The sequence below is a fragment of the Filicampus tigris genome, chromosome 13 (assembly GCF_054856515.1).
Source record: "Filicampus tigris isolate MCC_2025a chromosome 13, RoL_Ftig_1.0, whole genome shotgun sequence".
Lineage (NCBI taxonomy): Eukaryota > Metazoa > Chordata > Actinopteri > Syngnathiformes > Syngnathidae > Filicampus > Filicampus tigris.
Genome location: NC_141229.1, coordinates 17285338 through 17303627, shown reverse-complemented (window position 1 = coordinate 17303627; position 18290 = coordinate 17285338). Strand labels below are relative to the sequence as shown.

General features: G+C 42.0%; 1 protein-coding gene and 1 long non-coding RNA gene across 3 annotated transcripts; one reads left to right on the top strand and one right to left on the bottom strand.

The window, feature by feature from the left end:
• Positions 1–6779: 6779 nt before the first annotated feature.
• Positions 6780–10621, bottom strand: LOC147137793 (uncharacterized). Its single transcript, XR_015089370.1, has 2 exons — positions 8305–10621; positions 6780–8059 (listed from the first exon to the last, which is right to left on the bottom strand). It is a non-coding gene; the product is annotated as an uncharacterized LOC147137793 (long non-coding RNA).
• fosl2 (FOS like 2, AP-1 transcription factor subunit) lies at positions 9993–17982 on the top strand. Of its 2 annotated transcripts, none has more exons than XM_086049994.1 (4): positions 9993–10605; positions 12007–12261; positions 13682–13789; positions 15510–17982. In XM_086049994.1, exons 1-4 carry the CDS (start codon positions 10477–10479, stop codon positions 16059–16061), a joined length of 1044 nt encoding a protein of 347 aa, XP_085906120.1. In that variant the 5' UTR covers positions 9993–10476; the 3' UTR covers positions 16062–17982. The 2 variants fall into 2 exon arrangements, with proteins under 2 accessions (XP_085906120.1, XP_085906121.1); XM_086049995.1 differs by lacking the exon at positions 9993–10605 and adding an exon at positions 10679–11343.
• The last annotated feature ends 308 nt before the right edge of the window (positions 17983–18290 follow it).

The following is an 18290-nucleotide window of genomic DNA, read 5'->3' as shown; positions in this document are numbered from 1 at the left end:
ACTCACATTAAGCCTCCATCGAGCTGGAAGGAATGGATGCAATGAAGGAGTCGACCCCATGAAGAAGATCAACTGCCTTTTCCCTCCCCTCTCCTCGCTGCTTTTATGTTTTATGAATTATAAAGGCTAACTCCTCCAACTACTAAAATATTTGCTGTATCTCAAACCTCTAATTAATTAAATGACAGCTTTTTGTGTGGTGTTGAGATGCCAGCTCAAAAAGGAAGGCAGCTGGTTTGATTTGAACTTTGGTTTGCATGAAATGCTACATGGTTCAAGTGACACCATTCAGAAATTGTATTTATTTATTGTTTTGCTTTCAAATGGTACAATTCGGATATGTATCATGGCAGTGTAAAGGGGGTGGGGAGCATGGAATCTAATGTTGTTAAAGTGGAAGCAGCCCTCATTCAAAAACAATGATGTATATGCACCTAAGTCTACCCAAACAAAAGGATGTGTGCTCATTTATGAAAGAGATAATGTGAACAGCAGCAGTCTTATTAGCTAATCCTGTTCAGAGTTCAACTTAATATTTAAAGCGGAAGTCAACCCAAACATATTTTTTTCAAGAATATGTTCAATGCAAGCCCACTAGTTGAAACAATACATTCTGATAAATATTGCGTTTGTGGAATAAGAGTTAATTCACCCGTTTTTAGCCATCTCTGGGGGAAGCCATTTTGTCACTTCTGTCGACTGAAAATGACATCACAACTGCTCAGGGCTCAGGTAACGACCAATCACGGTTGACCTGTTTTGTGAAGCTGAGCCATGATTGGTCGTTACCTGAGCCCTGAGCAGTTATGATGTCATTTTCAGTCGTCAGAAGTGACAAAATGGCCACCCCCTGAGAGGGCTAAATAGGGGTGGATTTAGCTGCTTAACTCATATTCCACAAACACAATATTAATCCGAATGCCGTGTTTCAACTAGTGGGCCTGCTGGGAACATATTTTTGAAAAAAATGTGTTTGGGTTGTTTTCCCTTTAAGTCAATGTTGCTTTTTTTTTTTTTTTTAAACATTTTCCAATGGTCTGGTTGAAAGTTCAAGCTGCAGAAAGCAGCTGATTTTCACGGAGAATAACTCAACCAAAACCTATTAACATTCCAAGCCGCGAGGCCCTCAGAACAACATCCTGGTAAATTACATAGACAACCCTGTTGACGGCGTGAGATGAACTTGCCTATTGTGTGCGCACTGCGGCTGCAATGGGACACGTCATTGTCAAATGCTATTCCACTTGTTGTGGGCCAAGCATGAGGAAAACAAAACAGAGAAAGTGCAATGTGTAGATTTAAAAGTCATTCAGGTCAGGAATTCGTCATCGTATTCCTCTAATATTGGAGTTGCGGAGGTTTTCCCCCTCGACAAACAAGTCAAAATACAACATTGGGGTCCTGCTTACATGCACGTTGCAGGTGGTGATGCTCGACTTCCCGCCGTGCGCTGCGAAGTGCCCCAACCTACCAGCTGACATTTATTTGTTCACTTCTTCCACATTCTCCAACATTTCCTCTTTCATTCTCTGCGCCGATTTCCATTCTTCTTTGTCTTGAGGCGCACTTGTACATGTGACACACTTCCTGCCATTGTTTCACCAGCTGATACCTTTTTGCTTGTGAATTCCCTCACGAGAGACTGGAAAGGTGCCGGGTGTTCAGCGCAGGTAATTGGATGTTTTTCTTAACTGCTCCATTGTGGCAATTTGGACTAAAAGAGCTGCGAGAATATAAATTGCAAGAATATAGCACCGTACTCTTTTAGGACACGATGTCGTAGAAATACTGTGAGCTTCAGTTGAGCTTGCGGCTCAGATGAGGTCATTAGGTTTATTTTCCCACTGCAGCAGCCTATGAGCAAAGACACATTTTGTTGCCACATGATGACCCTTAATAAGATGTTTCTACTCTTAACCTCCCAGCTCACAACAACTCCAGGCCTGCCGGTTGCTTATTATGTTACATTTACGTTATGGACACAGCAGCCGTTTGCCCAAAACGTAGTACATCATGTGATTTGGGGCGTTCTAGTCTTGCTAAGTTTTCTCATGGTCTGTCACGGTATCCGTGACGGGCGATGGGTCTGAAAAGGCGCACTCCGGTTCTCCTACGGTTGACCAAAGATGCGAGAACGTTCCATGCTGGCCCATCACATTCTGATGAGGTCCCATCACGTTTCTCACATGACACATTAGCGACACATTAGTCACATTCCCTCAAGGCTTTCTATGGCTGAAACGTAGACGCCAGACTGCTTTGGAGCGTGTTAGTGGCCACGGCAGACCCAAATAAAGTCCCCCTGCCAGGCCCAGTTTTACATCAGCCACCAGACCGTGCGCCGTGTCAACCCACAGTAAGACACTATACTCAGTATCATGCTGAGTCCACCCGTTTTCTCCCCATGTCAGAGCACACAGTCGCCAGGTTTTCAAATTACCTCAGCAATAGGTCGCAGTGCATTAAATATAATAGTACGTGCTATCTATAAGGGGGTACCCAAGGGTTCTGTATTGGGCCCCTGATTATTTGTAATTCATATCACTGACTTGGGTCTCAAAGTGACCGTTGCAAATTCATATGCTGATGACACTGTTATTTACTGCAATGGATCAACTCTTCTTCAGGTTGTTGAATCTTTGCAGAAAGCTTTTGTAGCTGTCCAGCAATCATTTATACACTAACTTTCATTCCCTTTCAAGCCACACATAGAACATCTTGTGAAGAATCTGTGAGAAATTGGGTTTTAGTTTCAAAACAAGCTGTTTTTTTGTTTTTTTTTTAAATATAAAGAAGTGTCTTGTAAAATGTCTGTGGATGGAGACCGTTCATCACACTTCTTTGAGGTAGGAAATCCACTCACCGCTGTGAATTATACTCTCGAGTAGAATGGCCTGCTCTGGCCAATCGAAGGATGAGTCACTGGTACACTTTTATTTATAAGGCAATATTGGGACTACAACCACCTTATATCTGTGTCTTAATTATTCTAAAAAAATGTTGAATGCTATTGTGTTGGGCCATAACATTTTGTTGTTTTAGGACCCCTATTTCTTTAAACTCTTTTCAATCCAAACAGTGTTTGGGGGACAAATTCCACAAACTGCACTTTTTAAAAAGAAAAAATAATAATATTGTTTTAAAATTTGATGTTCAATATGTAACTGTATTTAGGGTTAGGGTTAGTTATGTTTTTTTTTGCGGGCCTCATTGCCAGGACCCCCTTGAAAAGGAGGCTTTTAGTCTCAATAAAAAAAAAGTATACATTATTTAAACACCAAAATATTCAACCAAACAATTACTAATTTTGTCAAAGAGAAGTCCGCTACCTTAACGCTAACATAATTTCTAATGCGAAACACAATTAGCATTGACATTAGGATAGTTATGAGCCTTCAAACGATTGCCACACGTGTAGAGCAGCAACACATACAACCAGAATACAACAATGCTCACAGGCAGATATTTTTTCTGCTCTGTGGGTACAACTACTGTTTGCTTGAGCTCAGTTGGGGATGGTGTGTGCCTCTTATTAGGCATCTCATCCGGTAGACCTCAGTTTTGCCTGATATGTTGCTGCACACAGGAAAAAACACTAAAAGCAGGCAACTCTAAAATCAGGCTTGCATGTACAGTATACTGTACAAAATAATTGCATGAATATCTGCCCTGTAGCGGGGGTGTAAAGAATGCATATGTCGGATGTAATCATGAATGTGTTTGACTCTCATCATATTTGAATTCTTAAAAAAAAATACACTACTTATTAAAGTACTTTGACAGGGAAGCATGCTGTAGCTACAGCATAAGGGTTACCTGGAATACAGCGATGTTCTTACAAAGCCATCAAGATTCAAATTGACTGACCCTTTGTTGGCAGATGGATGTTACAGTTATAGCCTTGGTCTAAAATGCACTTAAAACAAAATGTTATCTTGCAATTAAGGTTTGCCTATGAGATTAGCATACACGCTGAAGTTGTTTTGTCAGAACGAGACAACGGTTGGATAAAAATTGTCTTCACACCCCTATTCAAATGGCAGGTTTTGTGATAAATAAACCAAGGTAAATTATTTCAATACTTGTTCCACGAATAATGTGGCCTGTAACTTCTACAATGCAAATTTTAAAATAAAAAATTGAAATGTTGAAAAGTGTGGACACCATCTTTATAAATGGGGATGCGACTGTGTTCAGAAATAACCAGTCACATTCAAACGCTTGTTAAATGGGAGTCAGGACACACCTGCCACCATTTAAAGTGCGAGTGAATAATCCCTGAAAAAAGGTAATCTCTTCTAGTGCGCTTTTTCTAATATTTTTGGGGTCACATTTTACAGCCCAAACCATGGCCACTGCATTCGAGAAATCGTTTAAAGTTATCAGTCAGGAAAGGGGTACAAAAGAATTTCCAAGGCATTAATTATCAGAGGTGGGTATTTTACTCAAATTTGCCGGTCGTTTATCGCCATCTGTTTGCAGCCTTGGTAACCCTCCGCCGTCCGTCTATCTGCCTTTTTGTCAAACCAGACTAAATAGTAATCACCTATCGGTCGGTCCAGCTATCGTTTCAAATGCACTTCCGTTGGCGCTTCCGTCGACCAACTTATCCACCTGACTGAAATGTAAAATGATAGATGATTCACCGTGGCCAATGTCAAATGGAAGCCTCACCGCGGCCGGACTAAATACGGCCCCCTTTTAGGACCCAGTAGCTGTCAAAAAGACTGGCCATCAAACAACATGCATGAGGTGAATTAGTACCCATTGGCTGACCAAAAACAGGCCCGATGTAAAACGCACGAAGCAAGCAGCAAACGAAACAATACTTAGCGATATTCGATTGCATACACGGACGAAAATGCATGTCCGTCCGTCTATTTTATTAAGTTTCCCGTCTATCGTTTGTCGCCTACAAAATGGCCGTCCGTCATAGGTGGATAGACGAAATGGTCCGTCGGCTAGGCGAAATGCCCATTTCTGCTAAATATATCACACAACCCCATGAAGACGACCATCATCAAGTGGGGAAAATATAGAACAACAGTGACATTACAAAGAACTGGATGTACAGTACCCAGGGGCGGAGCCATGGGTGGGCCTGGGTGTGCAAAGGCCCACCCAGATTGACACACTGCCCACCCAGTGCGATTCATGAAATATATACTTTTAAATGTTTTGTAAATTATTATTAATCTCCGAAGGCCCAAGATGTTTTTTTACATGCCTTTTTTTATTTCTTTTTGCTATTTGGACTTATTGGAACCTAATTAGAAGAAAAACTAAGCATCACCTTTTAGTTTTTTGTATTGTATTGTACTCTATTTTGTATACTGTATTTTGACTGTAGTATGTAATACTCTTCTGAGACCACAAGGTGGCGGTGTGAGTGCCCACATATGTGTCCAAAACACCCACAGTTCCACAGTGCACACACTTGTGGACACAAGAGCTAGAAAGTGCTGTCCACTTATGTGGCCACTAAGCCTGAGGAGGTTAAATTATTTTTGAATTTGTGTTTCTTGTGTGTGTGTGTGTTTTATTTTATTAACTATTAAGAATGGCATAATTGTGGTAGTCTATGGAAGATCTGAACTTCATATTATTCGGTTTGTCATTTTATTTGAATATACGATGTGTCGGGACAGGAGGATTGTGCTCAGTGAGAAAAATATTCAAGCCCACCCTGATTTTTCCACGCCCACCCATTAGCCACGTTATGGCTCCGCCCCTGACTGTACCTCGAAAATTAAAAAAAAAATACAAGAAATCTGGTCAGGGATGTCGCCAAGAGGTCAAAAGCAACACTGAAGGAGTTGCAGGAATTTCTGGGGAGTACTGGCTGTTTAGCACATGTGGCAATAATCTTCCTCCTGTATGTTTGGACTGTGGTGTAGATGGTAAGACTTTTTACTTTTTATTATCTTACAAAAAAAACCAACATCCAAACCTGGCTACATATTGCAAAGACACTTAAATCTACCAAAAGCATTTAAGAAAGTATGTTAGGTTTACGCATAGTTGAATCTTTTAATCTTCTAGACAGTTTCTTAAGTAAATTCTCGTGATTTATTTGTATAATTTAGATATTTAATTGGGGGGCGGGGGGTAATCAAGTTAACATTATCCATTTTCACAGGTGTTGAGCACACACAGCAGTTGTGACTACTGACTTAGTAGTATCTTCTACGTATGTCACACAATACATTCCTTGTGTTGCCTCATTTCAAAGTAACACTACTGATGTGAAAATGAGAATTTGAAAATGGCTGAAATCATCCCACACAATATGTGACACAGTAAATGTGAAATGTACATTTTATATTTTAATATGCAATCCAAACACACTGATATGCATATAATAAGATGTTGTCAAACGACTATTTTGTCTCTCATGCATGCCTGAATGTGATTGGCTTTATTGCATATTCTCCTCTCCACAAGCCTTCACTCTGGAGGTCAGGCAGGATCAAATTATCTCTCGCCGTTGTTTGACTTCTTTACATGTGTTGCCATGGCAACTAGTCACACATCGCTGAAAGATGGTTATTTAATTCACAGGAGCAGTCTGCCAGTCTGGCACACAGCCGCTGTTTAAAATGATCTTCCCACAGTGGGCATCCCAATGTAAGTGCTCATTAGAATTCTATTTAAAAGGCCTAGCTTGCACAAGACCATGGAATTGCGTGTTGCTGCCACACACACAAAAAAGCACTTTTGACATAATTACGTGAAAACGCGGTGTGTGCGTGTGTGTGAAGCTTCAGTAGAAGACAATATGACCAGAAGATTATTGTATTGTCACATCAAACCTGAGTACAATATAGGAGGGTTTTTTTTTTGCAGCATAACATTTGAAGCAACACACTGTATTGACTGTTAATAGGACACAAGCGCAACAACAAATCCCGGTGTCAGTCACCCTGATTGTTCTTAAACCCACTCACTCACTACTCCCCGAGTCAGCACTTTGGTGCCTATGCGCATACTGCTGGCAGCACCTGAGCTAACAGATTAGCCACAGCGATCATGTTGAGCTATTATCCAGGTTAGCAAGGGTATTACAATATTAGCATTGCATGATTGTGAGTTATAAAGAGGATGTAATGCAAGGCAGGTTGAAAAAAAAACAAAACAAAAAAATAGTTCTAATTCTGTGAGGATCTCAGAATCATACTTTCTCTGCCCACTTTCAAGTATTTTCTAGTTGATAGAGCAAGCAGGCAAGATGCATTTAAACAGGATTCTTTCTCACAGGCAAAGGCCACAGAGTGCTTCACGGGATGACCTTCATGATGTGGTCTTGTAAACCTTTTTTAATACCATGTCGAGTGGCTGTCGTCAGGCAGGTCCTTGAAGGCATCATGAGGTCAGTCTGCTCAGGGCCACGTAAGCTTCTTACTTACAGCCTGTGTATGAACGCACAATGCACGATGATACGTTCTCTTCGGAGATGATTCCTTATGATAGGTGATAGGGGGAGCGACCCTGCCAACACATCAATACACTTCCTGACCTGAAAATTGCAGACCTCATTTAAATATTTTGTTGTTCGTTCACCTTAAAACCAACGCAAATTACTTTATTGTTTCGATTAAAAGAAAGAAAATTTGGAGATGACACGCAGTCATGTCCCCACATTTGGAGATGACATGCAGTCATGTCCCCATGTGACAGTATATAGATTTTTATATTGACTTGTGGGGTGGTTATGAGTGATTGCTACAAACTCCGAGCATCAATTGGCCTTGTAATAATGTGGGGTAATGAGAAAAATGAATCAGAGGAATGCTGCTGAAGCTGACATAGCTAAAATTGTATTTCATTTTATAATGACTCACACATGATTTCTGGATCATGATGTATTTTTCGTCACTGACTGACTGTAGTGGGTCATTCACTTGACTTCTATGAAGGAAGTGTGGGTTTTCTTTCCAGTCCGTCACAGTGTGTCTAGGACTGTGAATGGTTGTTGCTGTTGATTGACTGGCGACCGATCCAGGGTGTCGTCTGCCTTTCGACCAAAAGTCAGCTCGGATAGGCTCCAGCACTCTGCGACCTGGATAAGCGGCATAAAAGATGGATGGATGGATGGATGAATTCCTTGTCAAATGGAAAATAATTTCAATGAACACCATTCCAACGGAGAGAAAGACATCACTGTTGGCCTGCTATGTTGTTAGTTGTCTGTGTTGCCCTTAAAACATTACCCAATTTAAAGACAAACCGGAGCAATAATAGTCAATTGCATGCTTCCTTTGGAATGGTGTTTTCCCAATTCAGACTACCCATCTCCACACCTACCTGTTGAGGGAGGTGACATCTGCTCCTCAATAAATGTTTGAAAATAAATGCTTTCTGTCAAGAAATAAAACACTAATCCATCTCTTGCACCAAAGCGTGCTTGTCTTGCCAGAAAATGTGAGGTGGAAAATGTTAGGCCAAGTTTGAAAGACGACAGCTCACTTGGCATTGTCATTATCAGATATAGTACTTTGACAGGATGTGACTTGACACATGCAATTAAGCAACACTTTCTTCCTTGTTTTGTTTTTAATATATATTTTTAAAAGTGTTATCTTATCTCACTGTACTGAATCAAATAAATATACATTCACAAATAGATTTTAAAAAAGGTAGGGTTTGGAACTAAACGGCAATAAACAATGCAGGGGGTGGGGGCAGGGGGGGCATTACCCGCGATAGTCCCACCTCAACCACCTCCCAGGACGCCGACACTGTTAAAACATCAATTACATATAGCTGATTACATTTCTCCAAAGCATTCTAAGCAGAAACCGTGTCGCCTAGCAACGGCAAATGTGTGCTGCCGGCAGCTGATAAATAATATTCATTAATATCGTTTAACAAACGAAAGCTGATTGAACATGTGCTATTAAACTAAAAGCCTGGGGCGAGTGTGACAGAAATGACACGTTGGAAAGGTTTGACTTATTTTGAGGTCCAAATGACGCTTTCATGTAATGAGTCCTTTTCAGAGCCGCCACCCCCAACCGCCTCCGCCTCCCACGCTGATTATTTCCCCCCTCGGTTGTAGAACTTCCCCTGCTGCCGAAACTTTATTTGACAACTCTGTCTGGCAGAGCCACGCGCGGCAAACAGCTTGAAGGGAGCTGGGCACAACCAGCAGTGTTGATGCAGATTAAAATAGGAACCATAGCCGATTGGATTACACCTAATACGCCATTTCATGTAGCGTAACGTGTCATTTTCTGGGCTCCGTGCCCTTGTTTGTGTAGTGTACATCCGAATTACAATTCATACAGAACTGCGGTTCCTTTCCAATTCTAAAAGCGGCCAGCCGCTTGTATGGAAGGTCGACTATACGCTTTGACGAATGCTTTAAATGAAGCCGCAAAGCACAATGACTCAATTGTGCATGAGACATTGGACCCATAACGTTAAAACGGCCACATGCGAGTGGTAATGCGCACAGGTGATCATTGCATCCGTTTGTGTTTGAATTCCGGTGCAAGTCACGTGACTCGCGCGTTCTACGCAAGAAAAAGAAAAGTAGAAGATAAGAATCTTCTTCGCGTTATGATCCGCGAAGATGCGGATAGCGCGAGCCCCACGTCCGGATGGCCACGGTGCTCAACGGGGAGGGAATCCCTCCAGTAGCCTACGTCGAGCTGTTTCCTTTACCAAGGAAACCCACACTGTGCACTTTCTGACGCAACTGCCCATTTTAGGAAACATGCGTCAATGGACCGATTCAAGTGAGATAAACAAGCGTGGACCTCACTGTTGCTTCTGACGTCCGGAACAGACCCAGAAATGTCCTGGTACGTTTTAAGGTGTCTATTTCGGTTGTATCCACGGTGTAATTCTTACGCCAGTGTCCACCGGAGGAAGCATTTCGTGCTGTCTATTTCGCCACTTTATTCAAAAGACGCCCTCCTCCCCTTCGGCTCAGGTCGCAACGCCCATTTGCATGACGTTGGTTCTTTCGTCGGTGTTGAAAAGCAGTTGCACTTCTCGATAGTGCCATTGAAGTGAGTCATCTCTAGGAAGTGTGGTTAAAAAAAAGAAGGAAAAAAAGAAAAAACACTACCATCGAAGTGTTCCGTGAACGCCACAGATCGCGCGTAATCGGCAAGACAGTGGAAAATACTGAGAAGGATCGACAGGCAAAAAAAAAAAAAAACGCTTTAAAGTGAGTGTCAACCTAGGTGGATCTTAACTTTAAAATCAAGTTCGCGCACCTTGCACCTCTTGAGTAACAAACGGACAATCGCCTCCATTACATCGCTGTGATGTTCTAGGTGACTCCAACAGCCACAGCAGCACCTTTTCCGGAAAAGTAACAAGCTGTCGAATTGGAGGATTTTTGTTGCTGTTTTTTTCCCCCTTTTTTTTTAACCACCCTGTTGGTGCCTTTGATATCAGCGAGGATTTGCTACCGTAGACTGCGCATACAACAAGTCTCCTGATCTTCTTTTCCTCCCCTGGATCATGTACCAGGACTACTCCGGGAATTACGACACCTCGTCCCGCGGAAGCAGCACTTCTCCGGCCCAGCCCGAGTCATTCACGAGCGGCAGCAGTACCATAGGAAGCCCCATCTCTACCTCAACCTACCAGGTAACACTCCACAAGCCCAACCTCCACGCGGCTGTGTATGTGTTGCACCCGTCACTCAACTATCTGGCTACAGTTCAGGCCAACCCCGCCGTATTTTTTCGGTTGCGCCCATAGATGCGAATTTAAGCATTGGTTGGTGGGCGAACAAATGAACAAATCGTGAACGTTTAATTAAACCTACAAATGAACAGTGTGATATCCCAACGTGTGGGAAGTGCGGTGATCAAAACCTAAACTACCTCGAAACAACTTCTGTTGCGATTTGGCGCAAAATGTAGACTTTTAGATTGAATTGAATTGAATATTTGAGGCTATTGGACCCTAACTGGAGCTTTCACATATGGATATAAATTTATTATAGCACGTACATACGTGGAGTTGGACTAGCGCGCAACAGGCACGTGTTGGGCAATACAAATCCAATCAGGCATTCGGTTGCGATGCGTTTAAAATCAACCACTTGATAATGGTCAAATAGTGTGAGCGAGAGCGTGCGTGCACGTGGAGGCGGCATCTATCTTCAATGGACGCACTTAAATGACAACCGATTTGAAATCAAGTCAAGTCAGATTTATTTATATAGCCCTTTATCACAAGAAAGAAAGAAATGGCTTCACGTGCCCATAGCTGACAGCATATTAACGACATCCTCTGATCTTAAATGATTGTAAAGATCAGGCCAGCGCGCTTTGAGTAAACAGCCGAATGACCTCGGCCGTTAAGCGCACAGCAATACCGGTGAGTAGTTTCAACATAGATGCAGAAAGTCGCCATTTGTTTGGAAAAGCCTCACGCAAAGAATTCAGCGTACGACTCGACTCGTTTATTGCTATTCCACTTCCAGTCGAATCTCATGTGTTGCATAAATTGAAACACCGCCACCAGGAATTTTATTTACGTTCAAATGGATCTTATATTTTATTTTCAAAATGTGCTGTTGCGCAATCTGTCAATGCTCGTATTTTAAAGGCAAGGTCCTCCAAAAGTGTGGTGTGTTGCTTCCCGGTTTACTGGAACTGACCGCGTTTCACACGCACTGAACAAATGAGTCACCAGATAAACAAAAAGTTCCACACGACTGCCGGGATATCCGACGGAAGGTTGGGAATAACTGGAAGAGAAGGACGTGCGTAAATAACGCATAGACGCATGATGAATAGAGCAGCCTCCGCTCAGCCCAAAAGTTGCTCCTAACACCTGCTTGTAATCATTTGTCTGCGACTTTCAGTAATGACGACTGATAACAGCATACCTTGGGCTTTCCCACATGATTCACAGCTTGTGTCACTCTCCCACTCCACTCTATGTTGACTGAATCATTATTACCATGAGCGGTAATGGTGGAAAATGTGCAATGGGCCTCAAGCCCCCGCTTACCATATGTCCTCTCCCTCCTTCCAGAAATACAGGGTTGACATGCCCGGCTCCAACAGTGCCTTCATCCCCACCATTAATGCAATCACTACAAGCCAAGACCTTCAGTGGATGGTGCAGCCCACGGTCATCACCTCCATGTCCAACCCGTACTCCCGCTCCCACCCGTACAGCCATCACCTGAGCAACGGTCAGGGCCTGCTGGGCCACAACCCCCTGGCACGTCCTGGGGTCATTCGCTCTATCGGGGACGCCAGAGGCCGACGCAAGAGGGACGAACAGGTAAGGCAATGTTGCTTTGGAAAAACTTGGTTGAGGGCTGCAAAAAAAATAAAATTGATATTTAGCTGCTAGAAAGGTGCTAGTTATTTCTAGGAATTGTCATGGTGCTCTTGAGTAGGGCTACATTTGTGGGAATTTTCTGGAAGGTTTTCAGTCATTTTCCATGGAGGTGTACAATGCGGAATTTTGGAAATATTCCAAAATAGAACATTTCCATTTCATGAAAAGAGATCATATTCAAGCATTAAAAGAATAATTTTCTGTTGTCATAAACAAACATCATTGCTAAACAGATAGCTTGCCTTGCCCACATGCAAAGACATCACCTAAATTATTGCATTTTTTTTCACTTCACTTGAGCAGCGACATATCCAAAGTTTGCCCGCAACACAAAGTAAAAAATAAATAAAAAATAAAAATAAAATCATCAACCAGGGTATGGCTCATAACTAAAACTTGTAACTGGGGAGCTAAAATATATTAAAACCAACCTTTTTTTTTGTAACCCCAACCCCCTCCCAATCTGTAGGCATGTTTTATAGCATTTGCAAATTAAAATGAAAATTTATTGTAAAATAATAGAAGTATATTTCAACACTTATAATATATTGAGAGAGAGAGAGCAAGAGAAATAGATATAAAAAAAATATTGTACTGTGTACTACTGATCCCTCAATGTGTTAACAGTTAAAAAAAAAAAATCCCATTTTTTCCAAACTAACAAACTCATCAGCTCACACGATACATCAATAATCATGTACAAAGATGAACAGCATAAAAGGAATTTACAGTCATTTCTTTCTGTAGGCTTAGAAAGCCGGATTTCAGTGGATGACATTCATTAATTTAAAACAAAAATTAGGCTATGCTGAAAATACAGTACGGGTACTTCCTGTTTTGTTCTTTCGAATTTACAGTCTCAAACTAAATAAGTGTGCCTCTATCTAGTGGTCGAAAATGGAATTGCGGTGCACCCAATATACAAGAGAGTTAGACAAAAATAAAGTTATTAACAGAATTGTATTTTTTTTTATTTTCAAATCACTGAAAATAGCAGGACGTGAACCTGCAACCTGCAATGGAACAGGAATGCAGTAAATCTCCTGCATTCCTGTTATTCCTATAGATAGTTTAAAAATGGACAGAATTTTTCCACCCTACTCTTGAGCATGGCACAGAAACCCCAAAAACTCAGCTCTTAGTTGTAGCTGCACCCTTAACTCAGACGTCTCTCCTCAAAGCTAAATAGCAGCATGTCAGAATGAAGGCGTAGTTTCCCCTCAGGATAAAACAGTGTTCTTGCAGGCAGCCACACACACATAAACACGTTCACCTTTGCATTATGTCTTAAGGCTTTATATGCCATACTGTACATGTGTGTTGTCAACACACTGCCGCATTCCTTGCTTTTTACCCTCAGCTCACCCCAGAAGAAGAAGAGAAGAGGAGGGTGCGGCGTGAGAGGAACAAGTTGGCCGCCGCCAAATGCCGCAACCGTAGACGCGAATTGACTGAAATGTTGCAAGGGGTGAGTAAGAAACCCGTAAGTTACACGGCTTGTATTAAAACGTTACAAAACAAGTCAAAATGTTGAAAGAGAGCACCATTTTTTTATTTAATATAAAAATGTAAAAAAAAAAAGAGTGCTAAAAGAATAACATCTATTTTATTTTTTGTACGAAGAGGCCCCTAAATATTAGAGGTGCAAGTAGAAAATGTATTGCCACACACTTTAAGTTGAGTTGCAATGTAAATATTCACTCCACTCATTTTCACTATAGTACTGATAAATGGGCTGAGGTGTGGAGCAGAAGTTTGTCAGCAACAAAAAAATATTCAAGAATGGTAATTGAAAACAAATAGTTGTGCTATCTCAAAGTTTCATACCACCATTTAGAGGCAGTCTGGAACACTGCTATGTAAAATAAAATAAAAATGTTTTATGCAAATGTGTCTTATCATTTTCAATTTCTTGAATTGCCAAAAATTATATTACAGATATCACAATATATTTATATTTTTTAAGACAATTAATGTTATGGGATCTCGCACCATTAAAAAAAATAGCTATTACTATAATACTACTTTTTGTTTGTCACCAATATAACCAAGCAAAAAAAATTTTTTTTCCTTAAATATGTTTTAACTGCTTAGCATATGGAATTGGTTTTAGTGGGCCCCTCGCTTCCTTCTTTTTTTCCGTTACAGTAGTATACAGTCAGGACATCTCTGTAGCTGGACCTCCTTTTCTTTTAAGATGATGATGTTGATGACGAAGTTAAAGATCATGTATATGGCACTGTTGATGCAGACCGTATGATGACGAAAGCTTGTACACAGCTTGGCAGCAGTGCAAACGTTTGATGAGTGAATGTGCTACTCCACACCTCAAGTCCAAACCTGGCGATACTGGTTTGACGCCCCCTCGCCCTTTCCCGTCACTGCATACAAGGCCGACAAAAGTACGGAAGCGTTGTCCTTGGTAGCTATGGACGGACACATGGCCTGACATCTTAGCAAGCCACTAACAAAATAAACCAATTAACCCAATTTTCACTGAGCTCAAGCTTGTTGAGACTTACAAAACTCCGAGGAATGGAATTCGCCGTAGGCAGCTGTGTCTGTGAATGCAGGACAGTTGCAAATTGTGATCATCTCCCTAACTCGGAATACTGTGAGCTGTTCATACAAAACAGCAAAACAGACAGTCGCTTTCACCATGGAAGGAAATGCCTTCCTTTGCTAGGCCATTTTTTGAATTCCAAATAAGGGAATGTCAGTTCCGAGTCACACCGTGTCCTCTGATCGCACACCTCCTCTTTGTTCGGCTCCTTGGAAAACGACTTCCTCATACCTTTGCCCATGAGTCAAAGTTCTCAGACAGCATGTCACCTTATCTTGCCCGTCTGTCTCGCATTCGTGATGAATTGTGCATTATGGTCCCTGGCGCACACGCCCACACACATACAATCCAAGTGGCACCTAAGGAGGACTCAAACAAAAAGCACAAAATGATTTGTTACCGTAATCAAAGCAACACCGCCCTCTTTTGGCAGACCTATGGAATTATCCTTAAGGAACACTTACAGGTAGCCGCTACTGAGCTAGCTCTCAAGCTAGCTAGTTTTTGTGTAATTATAGTGATTTGCAAAGTCACAAAATATGTTCCAAACAATACTTGTCACACTTTTGAGCTTTGGAGGGCTTCATTCGATTGTTCACCTAATGTCTCATTTCTGTCTGACCAGGAGACTGAGAAACTGGAGGAGGAGAAAGCCGACTTGCAGAAAGAGATTGAAAGTCTCCAGAAGGAGAAGGACAAGCTGGAGTTCATGCTGGTGGCCCACAATCCCGTGTGCAAGCTGCCCACAGATGATCGCCACCCGACTCCGGCGCACCATCAGAACCATCAGCACCATCAGTGCGCCCCCCTGCCCTTGACCATGCGCCCCAACATGGGGGCCCGGGCCCACGTGAACCACGTGAACCACGTGGTGGTGAAGCAAGAGCCGGATGACGTGGAAGCGGCGGGCAAACCCCAGCATTCTGTCATCAAGCCCATCTGCCTAGGCGGGATGTACTGTACAGACGGCGACAGCCTCAACACGCCGGTGGTGGCGGCATCCACCCCAGCCGCCACGCCCAACGCCCCCAACCTCATCTTCACCTACCCGAGCATGTTGGAGCCTGACAGCCCCTCGCCCTCCTCCGAATCGTGCTCCAAGGCCCACCGCCGCAGCAGCAGCAGCGGCGATCAGTCGTCGGACTCCCTCAACTCGCCCACCCTACTGGCCCTGTGAGACGGTCCGCAAACCAAAACACTGTGGCCCAAGGCGAGCGCCGGGATCAAAAGACCCTTTTAGGCTCATTTGGCCAGTGCGGACCAAGCTGATCATGTGAGCCGTGCCCCACTTTTGGCAGGGAGACCCCACAAGGGCTACGCTGCGTGTTTCTTCTCGTCCTGCTTCAGTCTGCTCGGTTGGACTTGTACAACGTGTGTGCGAAAATCCTTAACGAGTTTGCCATTTCAACTCTTACAGTGTCAACTTGTTTACTCAAGACTCTTTACTCCCTTCAAATCCGGCCTTTGGGAGTTCAGATGATATACAAAATGAGTTCTTAATATATATACATATATATATATTTATATATATCTATATAAATATATATTTTTTTGAAGAAAGAATTAAAAGCCATGACCACTTGCACTCTGCCAAGACGAATCAACAGATCACTATAAGAAGTCACAGCACGAGAGACAATGAGCAAACACTTTGTCGTCTTCATTTTCATTCAAGATGTGTCCTGGGATACCCCTTCTGCCACGCCACCCACCTTGATTCATCTCTTTAACTGTATTTTATGTGCTGATGAAAAGTGTTTTTGAGACATTTGTCTTATCCCTCATCTGCCTGTAGAAAAGCATCATGGTCTTCGGTGTTACAAATTGATGGCGCCTCCGTCAAAGCGCTCTTCTATTTTGCCGATGTGGCTTGACTACGTTAGTATTGGTGTGCTTCACCTCAGTGGTTCTGTACCTGAACTTTATGACAGTTTAAGACAAATGTGTGTGATTGTGTGCGTGCACGCTCTTAACAGATAGATGCCAGGGATATCGCTCTCGTGATCCCGTCATGAAAGAACGCAGGCTGTATGATAGTCTTAACCAAAGGGAGAAAATAAACAAAATGGGGCCGTTGCGCAACATCAGGAATTTTTCTCAAACATTTCAAAGACGACGTAGAAGTTCTTTCACTGGCTCTCACGTTTGCCCTTTTTGCTCACATTGTGGGGGGAAAAAAAAGGTCTTACCTTTGTCAACACTGCCACATAAGGCAGGTCAGGTTTAACAAAACCAAAAAGGGTTGTATGACACTTATGATCCCTTTCTTTGTTGGTCTTTGTGTGAGAAAAAAGGAGGGATTTTTGCTCTAACATGAACATAAAAAGCCACTGTGGTCTAACCAGACTGTCAGACTGTCACCAGCTGCCAATGATGTCAACCCTGTTTATACTGTGTTTGTAAAGTTGTCTTTTTTTTTTTTTTTAAGTAAAAAAACAAAACAAAAAAAGTCAGTGGATGCCTGAATGGCTTAAAACAATAGATCATAAAAGTGTTTTGCAATACCGAAGGAAGAGTAATAATAAGACAACTAGCCTGGGATGAAACATGAACACCATCGGATGATTTTTATTTTTTCTTAACTTTAAGGGACAAAGATGTTGGTGATTGCACTAAGAAGGATAAAACAGTGATAGTCGTGACGTCAATCTACACTTCAAACATTCCTAAAGACCTTTTTAGGAGTTTTAGTTAAATGATCATGCGCTGGATGCAGACAAATTGACATTTTAATATAATATGCTGCTACCTAGGCGGAAATGTTGTTTTTCTCTTTTGGCAATATTTGGGGTTCATGCAGATGCAAGATGAAATCTCAGCTCCTGTGTGACAAAAAAAAAAAACATGTCAAACTGATAACCAAAACGAGTCTGTTTCTGTATGTCAAGATTGTGTGCAACTCCTCAACACACATAGGAAAGCCATTGACGTAAATCTTCTACTGTACATGTCATCTACTGTCACTGTCTATTGCCTGTTTTCAACTACTATTACTTATTATCCAAATGCTTTAACTGTCAAAAAATATTCAAAAAGAAAAAAACAGCAATATGTAAATAGCTGTGTTTGTTAATTTAAATAAATCATAGTAAAATTAATTTCCATTTTGTATTTTTTTTTCCCAATTTAGTTTGCATTCACGTATTATATGCAGGGGTGTGTGCAAAAACTCAACCATCATTATATACAACGATTATGCTCCAAATGCTGCTAAGACAAGTGCTTAAGTGTACTTCATAACCAAACAACAAAATCTGTGGAGGCAACCGTCCTTGCACATTGGTTACTGGTTAGCAGTAAGGAAAGGAAAGCAACCATGAGGAAAAGCTCTCTGGGAGTGTTTGTCGCCACCCAGTGGTCAAAGTGTAGGTCCACACCATTGCTGTTCATTCCTACTTTTCAGTTA